The sequence below is a fragment of the Dermacentor albipictus genome, chromosome 5 (genome assembly GCF_038994185.2).
Source record: "Dermacentor albipictus isolate Rhodes 1998 colony chromosome 5, USDA_Dalb.pri_finalv2, whole genome shotgun sequence".
NCBI lineage: Eukaryota > Metazoa > Arthropoda > Arachnida > Ixodida > Ixodidae > Dermacentor > Dermacentor albipictus.
In genome coordinates, this window is record NC_091825.1 from 154,094,262 (window position 1) to 154,106,844 (window position 12,583).

The 12,583-nt window shown below is 42.6% G+C and overlaps 1 protein-coding gene across 4 annotated transcripts in view; it reads left to right on the forward strand.

The window, feature by feature from the left end:
- The window catches only part of LOC135902333 (midasin), a 369,755-nt gene that overhangs the window by 331,720 nt on the left and 25,452 nt on the right, over positions 1-12,583 (forward strand). For all 4 annotated transcript variants that reach the window (XM_065432311.1, XM_065432313.1, XM_065432314.1 and 1 more), the window contains 4 exons: positions 3,880-4,309; positions 7,539-7,674; positions 9,061-9,252; positions 10,178-10,342. In XM_065432311.1, the coding sequence (XP_065288383.1) occupies positions 3,880-4,309; positions 7,539-7,674; positions 9,061-9,252; positions 10,178-10,342 (923 nt within the window). The remainder of the gene's footprint in view (positions 1-3,879; positions 4,310-7,538; positions 7,675-9,060; positions 9,253-10,177; positions 10,343-12,583) is intronic.

Consider the following 12,583-nt stretch of genomic DNA (forward strand, 5'->3'; position numbering starts at 1 on the left):
TCAAGTAATGTTAAAAATTTATGCAAATCGTTGCAACTAGTTGTACATCCGGGTAATCTATTTCATTTTCTAATTGCCTGTGGGAAGAAAGAATATTTGAAACAGACAAACCTAACGGCTTTTCTTTGCACATCTTCCAGCTTGTTAACTAACTTGTTTGTGGCCGGGAACCAAGCTATGTTGGCATATTTTACTCATGACCGCTTGATAAAGAAAAGGTGCAGCCTGCTGCGTCGGGTGGGCTGCAATGGGAGCAAACGTGACAGCCATAGTTGCATTCTCAGCCGCTTGGCTGGGCCAAATGGCACTAGCTGCGGGGAACAGGACGCCTCAGGCAACGGCGTTCGAAGCGCGTTCCTGACGCATTTTTGTGTGTAAATCTCAGAAAAACAGTCCCAGCTAGTGGTGTCACGGTGGAGGACACCGTTTTTGATGCACGTGACAGGCCACACCTTTTTTTATTATTTTTTTTTATCCAGTAGCCATGTTCTAGTATAGGTCAAATAAAGATACTGTAGACTAAGAGCTTTGTTTAGGTGGTGCAGATTGCAGTCGCCTTTTTGAGGCAGAATAATCTCTTTAAGGCGGATGATGTGTCATCGTTTACGTGTGTCTGCCATATAAATTCATTTGAAATCGCTAATCCAAGGTACTGGTGCTGCTTGACTGTACTTAGTATCATGTCACCAGTGATGTAGGAAATATAAGATATGTTTTGTTTGTGTGTTATTCTTAGCAGAGCTGATTTTCTTACATTTAAAATCGTCTGCCATTTCACGCACCATTCTGACGCTGATATTAAGGCATTGTGGAAGGCAATATGATCAGAAGGAGAGTTAATTTCTTTATAAATGACATCGGCGAAAAGCTTTGTTAGTTTATTTTTTTATTCACGTTGCCTTACAGGCTCATTGAAGGGCATTGAATATGGGGGGCAACAGTAATTACATGACAAAAATAGCAAAGTGCTACATTGTTATACAATATTAATACACAATGAATTCAGGTTATCACAAAATGTTTCACGATACGAGATGGATGTAATGTGATCCGGGAGACTGTTCCAGTGTGCAATAGCTCTTGGTAGTGGTGATAAGTTAAATGCCTGCATTTGACCATGTGTAACCATTTGACCTTTTGATCATTTGAGCTGAGTTAATTGAAAGTCCCGACAAAAAGTTAAAAATGTTGCTTTCAGCTGACTTGTGCTTTAAGGAAACAGAGTCTCTGCCCACCTGATGTCAGGAAAATTGCAGTCGTCAAGTATGAAGAGGGGAGATTTTTGGGTCTCTGACGAACAGCTGACTGACAACATCGTGCAGTTCATTACAAAAGGACAGCGATGCAGTTGGTGACTGATAACAGACACAAGAAATTATTTCGCAAGAATCAATGAGCGCGCCCGCACACACAAGCTTAAGTGAGGATACAATTGGAATGACATGAGAAGCAAGGCTATCGGCAACCGTCAGCATAACACCACCACCAGACCGGTAATCACGATCACATCAGTAAAATTTGTAGCACTTCTCACAGTCCAGAATTTCTTAATTTTTTAACTTTTGCAGGAAGCCAAGTCTCCGTCAGACCAACAATATCAGCAGAACAGGAATCAGTAGCAGAAGACAATTCAACACGTTTATTCAGGATACCCCACACATCGGAAAGAAAAACAGAGGCGTTTTTTTTTTTTTGCACAGGATCTGGGCAGACGTAGCTATGATGCACTGGAAGTGTCAGCACATGCAGATACAGTACCCGTGCTATCATGCGTATCTGCCGATCATGGTAAAGCAATTTCGTGTACGCTGTCACTTACTGCGCAGTAAACAAACATTTTTTTTAAATTCATGATCAGTTTATCCATGCGAAGCGAGTACGACTTGCCATCTACCTTTGTAAATTCTGTTCCTTCTTGAGTTTCGCGTTGCTCTGCAATAATCTTCACTAGCTGATACACCAGTCCCCTTAGCTTCTATTTCTGCGCCCAGATTGCATCCCTGACTTTAGACGACGAAAATTTGATGATACTTAGTCAAGCCTTTTTATCAATGTAGGATCCTAACCTGTGCACTCAAGAAACTTCCAAGTTGGTTGGAAATTGTATTTTAAGGTGACGAGACAAAACATCTTGAACAAGGCCTTCTGACTGAGCCCATGTCTCATTTGGACAGTCCAGTATTCCAAAGAACAATAGGTTATCTAGTTTGGATCTGTCTTCAAGACCGTCCAATTGAGAACTGAGTGCCTGGCCTTCCATTCTGACAGCTTCTGTGATTAGATGTGGTGCATCATTGAGAACTGCAGAACCATCGAATGATTTGATGAAGGATTCAACCACGGATAATCTTACTGTTAAGTTTGATGGTTTGTACTAAGGCCTTCTGTTTTGTCTTTAGGTCATGAGTACCTTCTATGACTTCAATGTGATGGTTGTCTACATTTTCAGAAAGTTTAGTGATAGCATCAAGTATTTCTTTGTTAGTAGGACCAGGATTCAGTTCAATGTCACTGCAACATATTAAGAGCTTTGTAACAAATACACATTCGCACAAGCATTCAAAGACTACACAAAGGGCACGGTAGGAGCAGCAGGCAGACGTTGCTAGTCTGCTTATGATATAGAGAGGGGTGTTTACTAACCTGCACAAAAAGCAAGATTGGGTTCTTGTGTGACTGCATGGCTGCCGCACCACCGTGCCCACTGAAGGGGCATAGGATTTCCAATGCCCTTATATCCTCCTGCGTCACTGCAATCGCCAGCAGTGTTGTCGACCTGTTGACCATGTAAGTGATGCCACCGTTAAAGCAGGGCTGATGACATAAAAACACATTATTGAAAATTGGGGCCCACTTGGGCCCCAATTTTCAATAATGCATCTCCTCCGTGCCCACTCTGTGGGCACGGTGGAGCGTTATTAGGTCAAGCACGGTGGAGGTGTTAATAGTGCAAGGTTCCTTAAGGTTAGCTGGCCAATGTTAGAATGTTGCAGTCCCTCTAATAAATTTTCTTTTGTGTGTGCCTTAATAAACTGAGCTTGCAAAATGAATATAACGGTCAGGTGTCCATTTGAGATATGGAAGCTACAAGTTTTAAAGGGACGCCAGAGGCCAACATTGAATCAATCTAGAATGTTGCCCTTCTGGAAACTCTACATAGCTATTTTATTATCGTGAGATGACTTGCTTGCTGTGAAAATTACGAATTCTGCTAACTAAACCATCCTTGATGAATGGGGTTCTTGTGTAAGTAGGCTGGCAGTCTCAGAGGTGAGACTTTATTGGATGCCACTGCTGTCTTGAGCGTTGGTCATACTCCCCCCTCAGATAGCACTGACAGAGCAGCATGAAGAGGTAGCATCAGTCACATATGTTGGAAACTGTATTAAACTTAGCCAAACCACAGTTCCTTTCTTGTCGACTTTTTTTAAATCAGTGGTTAGCATTAATTCACACATTATAAATAGGACACGTTACATCACTGGAACTGTTCCCACACTTTTCACAGTAGTTGCGGGTGCCACTTTTTTCCTATGCTAACAATGGTTTCTTGCTCACAAAAGCTACGCTCTTCGTAAAGGTGTGATTTACAGACCTTGAAGCCCAAATTTGTCGCATTAGTTTTGCTTCATATTTGCAACAAGGTATAAGAATGGCAGAGAGTGAGTGAGTGAGTGAGTGAGTGAGTGAGTGAGTGAGTGAGTGAGTGAGTGAGTGAGTGAGTGAGTGAGTGAGTGAGTGAGTGAGTGAGTGAGTGAGAGTGCCATTAAATACCATTTGCATTCTGTGCCCTCAAAACGGTTGTGCACAGCCTCTTTAAGCATTGTTTCAGCCATGAAGGAGAGGGAAAATTCTCTACTATTCTGTGTTTTTGCACAGGTGTGCTTGGCCACCCCAGCATAGAGTTGCTTGCAGACACGGTGAGTCACCTAGCGGCTCTTGGCTGGGATGCTGAACAGGTTGGCCAGACTCTCCACCCATCACTAGCCAGAAACTTGCACGTTCTTGCTGAGCCTTTAGGAGTGCTCTCCAGGGAGTGGCAACAAGTGGGACTCCCAGAACCTAAGCCACACAACAACTCTGCCATGGACAAACTTGTTAAGACGCTACTTCTAGCAGTACAGGCTTTGCACACAATGCTTGGTGAACCAGGAAAGTCCAAGCCGGAGCAGTCACTGCAGTACTTGAGAGAAATCCTGCATCAGGCATTTGACAAGCTCAACTTGGAGAGGGTAGAGCGGTGTGCCAATCGCCTGGTGCAATGGCTTGCACAGCACGGCACCAGTGTGGAAGCCACTACCCAGGCAAGGCAAGTAGAATGTTGGCATATATTGGAGGCCTCCTCCTCTTTATCATAATTATGCAGTTATGGTACAGCCCTGTCAGATGCAACAGCACAGCTGTGGAAGCCATGCTTTCTTTTTTTTTTATTCCCTGTGTAATATGTCATTGTTTCAATTTAATTTCATTGCAGTGCCATTTTGATGGTTTTTGGACAGCTTATGTCACACTGCGCTGCAAAAATGCTTATGTGGGGGCTAATATTTGCAGTGTATTGTATGTCCTGTGGTGTTGCTGTCGCTGCAAGGAGTTCCCCAATTACATATACATACTCATTGATATGTTGACTGTGAAAACCGTTATGGGAAATTTTGGGGCATTTAGAAACTAGGAGGGTATAGTAACAAAGGGTACTTGTCATGAGAGTCTAAACAAGGAGAAGAGGTCACAGGAAGGTGGAGATGAATTGTCTGCAATGGGTCTGCATGTGAAGCCTTAGTTCAGGGCCACTGTTTCAACAAGAGGACTTGTCTTGGTCAGCTATCCCTGACAAAGGCATTTGCCCTTGTTGAAGCATTGGCTCCAGGCTTCCCTTGTTCAGTCACTGTCGAACATTCTCCCTGGCATTGTTTTTTGTTTTCTTTCTTAAGCGTAGCCATCCATCACAGTAGCTTAGTGGCTGTAGTGTTGAGCAGCTGTGCAGAAGTTCGTGGGTTGAATCATGCCTGTGGCAGCCACATTTCAGCGGAGGTGTAATGAGAAAACACTCCTGTGCCATGCATTGGGTACATATTAAAGAACCAGAGATAGCGAAAATTAATCCAGAGTCCCCTACTTTGTTGTGCCTCATTATCAGATTGTGGTTTTAGCACGTAAAATCCTAGAATTTTTTTAAAGCATAGCCAAGTGTTTTGATCACAGGATCTTTCCTTGCTCTCATTTTGTTACCGGTGCTGAAGGTGGAAACAGATGAAGATTGCCTTTAAACCCACGTTCACTTAAATAGCTTTGTTTCCAACAAATTCTGTTTATTTGTGCTCAAGCCACTTGCATTTCTTGGAGTGCAGAACACCATACTGGGAACATGGTCACATATGAACTGATAGTGTGGCTCAAGGGGTGTGACTCACCTATTATATCTACAATTTCAGTGTCCATTGAAGCAAGATAGGATTGAACACTCATGGAGGGGCCATTCACGTGTGCTAGTGCTGCACAGCACATCTCAGTAGTCATTGAGAAGTTTAAATGCATTCATAGGGCAGTATTGGCTGCACTTAACTTGAGAACATATACATTGACGGCACCTTTAGAAATGAAGCAGCTAGCATATGTGAGGCACATTTAATGATAAATGTGAAACAACTGCTTACATGTTGCCACCTACAGTGCTCACAGCAGGATGAACATGTTGCCAAAGGATTCTTGTGTGACACAGTGTGTCACATGATTTTACGAACATGATTCATGTGCATGATGCTGCCGACAGGGCAAACGTGGTAGCTGCGAACACTGTTGCCACTGGTTAGGCCTAGTGGCCTAGGCGGTCCGGCTGCAACAAAAATTTGCCAACAGTATTCAACAAGCCATTGCACAAAGCTCTCTATCAGCATTTTTGAGCATGAAGTGACACCCATGAGCTGGACTAACGGCCGTAGTAGTGGAGAACTGGTCCTCTTAATGTCTGAAAAATCAGTCGGTAACTGTACTTTGCAAGCATAACTTGAAATGCCTCAGAGGAAAGAAAAGAACAAAAAGTGTGCAAATTCCACGCACTATGGGAATTTATATTAGGTGAAGCATCTTGCAGGTACCTGACTATCCAGCATTTGTTTGGGTTCTGCAAAATGATACGATGTGAGCCAATGTGTTCCTGTAAATTGCATGTAAAAGCAGCATGACAACAACCACGTTGTAGACAATTGTATGACGGCAATGGCGCGGTTTCCATGCTGCCCTTCGATGCGAGCCTCTGACATGACGGTTGTTGGGTTCTACATGGGTAGTGGACAAGTTTAAGTGAGAGAAACACAGATTGTGATGTCATCAGTAACTGCGTGTTCTACAATCATACATACATATGGCCATTTCATCTGATGTATGTTAATATGATGATAGCATTTGTGCTTCTGCAGAGAAATGTTAAGACTTCATTAAGTTGGGTGATCATAAAGCCTGTACAACATCACACAGTTTCTACTTACCATAAACCACTATGAGGAAAGCACTGGAAAAAATGCGCCAGTTCAGAAGATAGTGCAGTCTAACACAGCGCCTCAAAGCATGAGCATCACAAGGAAAGATGACGACAAGATGGCACGCAGTCCACGCGCCAAATGTTTCAAAGAGTTGGCTGGCTTTGGAACGAGAGAAACATGCATGTGATTGTGGCTTAATGGTTAGAGCACCGAGCTGCTTTGCTCGACAGTAGAAGTTCGATTCCCACATCAGTTGCACATTATTTTATTTTTCTTGAAGTGAGGCGAGACAGGAACCTACCTACCGCAAAGTACCAAGAATGAGGCAAAGAATGCTTCGCATTAAAATTTATTTCCTCTATGTTGAAATGCCAAATTCTGGATGGGCATGCACATTTTGGCTTGTGGATTGGCTTGCTTGGATCACAGCTGACATGCCAATATCGCAGTCCCGTGTGATCACACCTATCACACTGGTCGGACAGTTGTGGTGCAAAGCATGTGTATGTAATTAATGGTTATTCTCATGTCACATATTTTTATTGACAAGCCGCCAAAAGAGGACGAAAATTTGCAGGAGGTACTTTGCTGGCCGGTTGGAGGCATTGCACTTGCGTTTCTTTGGCATAGATGTAATTGCAGTTTATTTTTTATTTTTTATAGCAGCGTATAACTATTACCAAAATGGAGATTTCTTGACATATGATGGAACAGTCTATGGAGTAAACCCTTCCACACATAGGCAGCAAACATTCAGTCAGACAGTTTTGAATGCTCTGAATGCTCTGAAGAGAAAATAAAAATAAAAAATAAGGTTCCAAGTATGTTTTATTGCATAATTTAACAATATTTTACCCTTTTGAGATTTCAGTGGCTATTCGTCAGCCTTTATCAACTTAATCATCATCAAAGTCATCGAATGTGACCTTGAGACATCAGCTTATGGTCATTGATTTCACTTGTGATTAACTCTGTGGTTATTGAATAAGCATGTGGGACAGGAGTGCTTTAAATCATCACAGCATCTTATGGCTTCTTATGTTTCCATTGTGAACTTAGTTCCACAGTGGTCCCCCTGCTGCAGCAGTATTTGGGAGTGGCCCAGTACCTGGTGACCCTGCAGCTTGCATACCACCGAACCGAACTCAAGCTGCTGTATGTGCTCACGTCCGTCTTCACTAGTCTGGTCCAGAAGGTGAGTGTTATTTACTTGCTTCTTCCCTATTTCTATGCAGCTCCTGTAAGACGAAAAAAAGTGTAATGACCCAACACAGTAGCCCAGTAAGCTATGGCGTTGCGCTGCTGAGTTGGCAGTCACCGGTTTAATCCTGGCCATGGCGGCCGCATTTTGATAAGGGCGAAGTGCAAAAATGATCGCGTACCACACATTTGGTACACGTCAAACAACTCCAGGGGGTCAAAATTAGTCCGGAGTCCCCGGCTACGGTGCCTCATATTCAGATCGTAGTTGCAGCACGTAAAGCCCCAGAATTTAATATTATTGAATTATAAAAGGAATATGTTATGCATTCAAATAGTGTAAGCTGCCACTGTATTTTTAAATTGCTTTGTTTACATTGAATGCATAGTACTGCTTAGTTTCCATTGAGGTTCGAAGCATGTCAGAATTAGGCATGTTGCACCGACAAATGAAACTGGTCTCTGATGTGGCTATGTTTCTCGCTAGCTATGTAATCTTTCCCAAAGATCTCTGTAATGCAAGAACTTTAAGAACATAAAACCGTAATTTATGCAGGAAAGATGTGCTCAGGAAGCATACTTCTATACTTCTTTTACAGAAGTCCAAGTGAATTTAGGTGTACCGACATGGCGCCTGTGAAAATTGCAAAATATTGACACGTGCACTTGCCTATCTTTATCGGGCGACCACGTTTCGCCACCTAACAAATGTTGTCACACAGCGCGAGACGCGCCTGCATGTATAGGAAGTTTCTGGAATGTTATCGATGCTTCTATCCGCTGCCTGTTGTCGCCGAACCTTGTGTTATCTGATTTCATCGCGTGACGCGAATGGTGTAGAACTTTGTGGAAGACACGTGGGTCCCAGCGATTAGTCTGGAACATTCGACGACTGCTGTATAAAAGCCGACACGCTTGACCCGCTGATTAGATTTTCGACGATCGCCGAGTGTGTTCGCCGCTATCATTGTTCTTTTGAGTGTAGCCTGCTTTTAACAGCCTTCACAAATTCTGAAATTATCATCTGTAGTTTGCTACATTGTCAACACAAGCTTAAAATCTGTACAAGCCACATTTTCATTATCTACTCCTTAATGTAGGTCTATCTTTAGCCATCTTGGAAGTTGAATTATTTTGTTTCTTGCTTTCGGAAGCAAAACATCTGAATTAGCCTCCAGGAGCCTTGTTTAATGCATTAAGGTTTATGAAAAACATATTGGGCTGGTCATTATTTTGTGGTTAACTGAAATTGAACAAAATATCAACGTATGAGTCATTGCAAGTCAATCACACTTTCGCAATGGCAACACGCCAGCAGGCTTTGGCCACCCTTGAAGCTCATTCTTCTGTACACCTTCTGCTCTGTACATGGTGTCACCAGGGCCTGTGCATTCCTGAGGAATGGCGTGAGGAGATTGGCCGAGAAGGGGCACCAGAGTTCCAGGAGATTGAGGATGGCGGGCTGGGAGAGGGTGAAGGTGCCAAAGATGTCAGCGACCGAATTCAGTCGGAAGACCAGTTGGAAGGCCTGCGCAATGAGCAGGAGAAAGAGGACACTGAGAAGCGGCCAAAGGTGGAGTCTCCTTTGCAAGTCCACTCAATCAGCTCGCCCTGTCACATTCTTTTTCTATATTTATTTTTTATTTTCTACTTGTATTCACCTTTTAATTGTGCAGCCAAATTAATCAAAGTACAAATTTTGCATTGTTTGATTTGGGTAGTACGCTAATTTTGGCTACTACCTGCCATCAAAGCTTCAAAATTAAAAGTGAGCCTCGAATTCATGCAGCATTGTTTCACCTTAACATTTTGACTGTTCTCAAAGGAGTGTGCACACCAATTAAGTTCAGTAAGCTTAAATGAAAATGGAAGTGAGAAATGTAACCAGACAAGGAAGTGGCTATATTTTTTACTTTTCCTCACTTGGTGCTTTTATGACTGTCTTTCATAACTATGCTTTCATAGCTGACCCCACAATCAGTCAGCATGTAAGGCATGTTTTGAACAGAGGCGGCCCCTATATTTTCTATAATTCTCCATTTTATGTTATGGTCTCCTTGTATTTTGCAGTTTGTTGTACTGTTTTGTATTTGTCCTGCTTGAAGAGTATTAATTTATGCACAAGTTGTGTTCAGTGCATCAGTAAAGTTTGCAACATGGCTAACCCTTCCAGGCATAGCAGTGAAGTGATGAGGAGTATCCAGAACCTGACCCTATCATAAACTGTTCGCCTGCACTGTGAGCATGGTGTGATGGGTCTATTGCGTTACTCTTTTTCTGTAACTTTAAGTCATACCTTGATACTCTTGAAAGGGCAAATCATTGAATATTCAACAACTGCTCCATTTATGAAGTAGTTGGTCCATAATATCTTTTAATTTGATTTGCAGGCTGTGTCCGCTTCTGCTTGTTCTTTACAACCTTTTTGACACTGATAGTGCTGTTTCTGTGCTACTTGTTTGTATAGCAAAGCCCTGTGTGGGCTATTTTGAACACAGGAAGAAGAAAACGGGGTGGAAATGTCTGAGGACTTTGACGCCGCCGCTCAGGACCCAGAAGAACAAGAGGATGACAACGAAGGGAGTGATGATGATAAAGATGATGAAGAGGAGCTTGAGGACCAGATGGGGGACGTTCAAGCTGACCAGAAGCTTGACCAAGAGGTATTAAAGCAAAGCTTTCTTTGCCTCTTCTTTTGACTTTCCCACTGCTGCTGCTGCTGCGGCTGCTTGTGTCCAGGACACTGCACCGGGAGGTGGTTCAGTGGTTCAGAGTGTGTGTATACATGACAGGAGCACAGAAAAGAGGAAAGGCAACATAAAGAACTCGTTTAGACCCTACCGCCTGGAATGCGCACAATACCCTCTAGAACTCCCTGGTGTTGCCACATTAGCCTCTTGATAGCTGTAACTATTCGAGACCACCCTGATACGCATTGTAGAAACTGCAGCCTTTCTTTTTCTACTAACGTGCGAGTCTAGAGGGGAGGTAGATAGAACTATAGAGAGAAGGGAAGAGAATAGGCAGTTCCCATACAAGGGGTGGGGTAAGGTGAAGTGAGAAGGCACGGAAACCCTGGTACTATACGACAGCGTTTGCGGGAATACTAGATAACCTAAAGTTCAAGGTACAGTGCAGTACATTCCTACTACTTCTGAAAAATAAATACCATGCAAATATGTCAAGCGGACAAATTAAACAGGGCTACAGAAGCAGAGCCGCGTTAATTAAAACACACCGCAGGGTCCAGGCGACACTACAGAAGCGGTCGATCGTCAAATCAACACTTCTGTGCTAGCACCGGCACTCTGCGACTACGGCATTGCTCGAGGTCATGGGTTTGATCCCGACTGCGGCAGCCACATTTTGACGGGAGGGATATATAAAATGCATGTGCACTTAGATTTTGGGACGCGTGAAAGAGCATCACGGCTTAAATTAATCCGGAGCCCGCCACTACGGCGTGCCTCATAATCCAATTGTGGTTTTGTCACATACAACCCCATAATGCAATTCAAGTTTAAAACTTCTGCCACAATGCGATGTGCCATGTGAGGCAATGACAATGCTCAACCGTCTCAGAGGTTATGAAATATGGCTCACAACACTGCCTCAAGCAAACACCTCTCCCTGTGTGTTCTGTGTACTACATGGACAAAACAGCAGTGGTGCACGCAAGGTAACATTTAACATCAACTCACCACTCTCGTATTAGACTAGACGTTGAAGAAATTAAGCTTTCGTTGTCAACATCACTAATTATCATCAGTCAAAGCAACCAGCACAGAAAGCTTCACTTACATCGATTCCCACAGTGTAGGATCTGCATATTCTTTGTACACATTTTTCTCATAATATGTTGTGCTGTCAAAGTGTGACATGTACTGCCTAGTGAACAAGTAATCACTGTGCCAGAAAAGACTGATTGAAACCTGGAAAACTACATTGAAAAGACAATTTTGGCACCACCTAATGGGGACTTGAGAAATAAGTACGAAGGCCAGCAATATGCTTAAAATGCAAACATAGGAAAGCAGAGCTGGACGAAAAAAAGGAAACAGTCATATTTATTCATGGGCCAATTGCACTGTTCTGCTTTCAATATTTGTCTCTTTCCTGACCCATGACTTTAGAATGCGAGGCGCTAATGCGACACCCGTAAGCCATAAAAAATTATGCATAACAGTGAAGGAACGTGTCACTTCTTTATTGCTGGTTAATGTTTGGCTCCGTTATTGGTAACGAAAAATTAAAAATCAAGTCGCACTTGATAAGCAAAGCTGTTTTGGTACTCAACCCCCTTTATTTATTAAAACTTCACCATAGAAATTATGGAGGGTGATTACTCCAATCTCTAGTTCAACTGACATGTTTTTATTGATAGCACTTGTGTACGGAATGATAATACAGCGTGTGTTGCTTTTAATAACCTTTTCAAAACGGCTTTCACTGCTGACAATGGTCATCCACAACCATTTAGTTTATCTTTACCTCCTATCCCTGATGTTATCATATCTGAAAATGGGGTGTTTAATCTACTGTGAAAACTTCATGTGAAGAAATCACCCAGTCCAGATGACATTCCAAATGCCTTTCCAAGCAGTATGCTGGATAGTGCTCCAAATATATATGTGTGATATTTAGAAGGTAGAGGAAGGTACTTTACCAGATGACTGAAGAGTCAAAAGAAAAACCTCTATATAAATGTGGTGACAAAAAATGTATACAAAATTATAGGCTAATCTCACTTACATCTACTGCATGCAAGCTACTTGAGCATATTATTCATAAACATTTAACTGACCTTTAGAAGACCATAACGTAACATCAAAAGTCCGACATGGCTTCAGAAGGGGATATACTCAACATGTACATACACAGTTGGTAGAGACTATTCATGATTT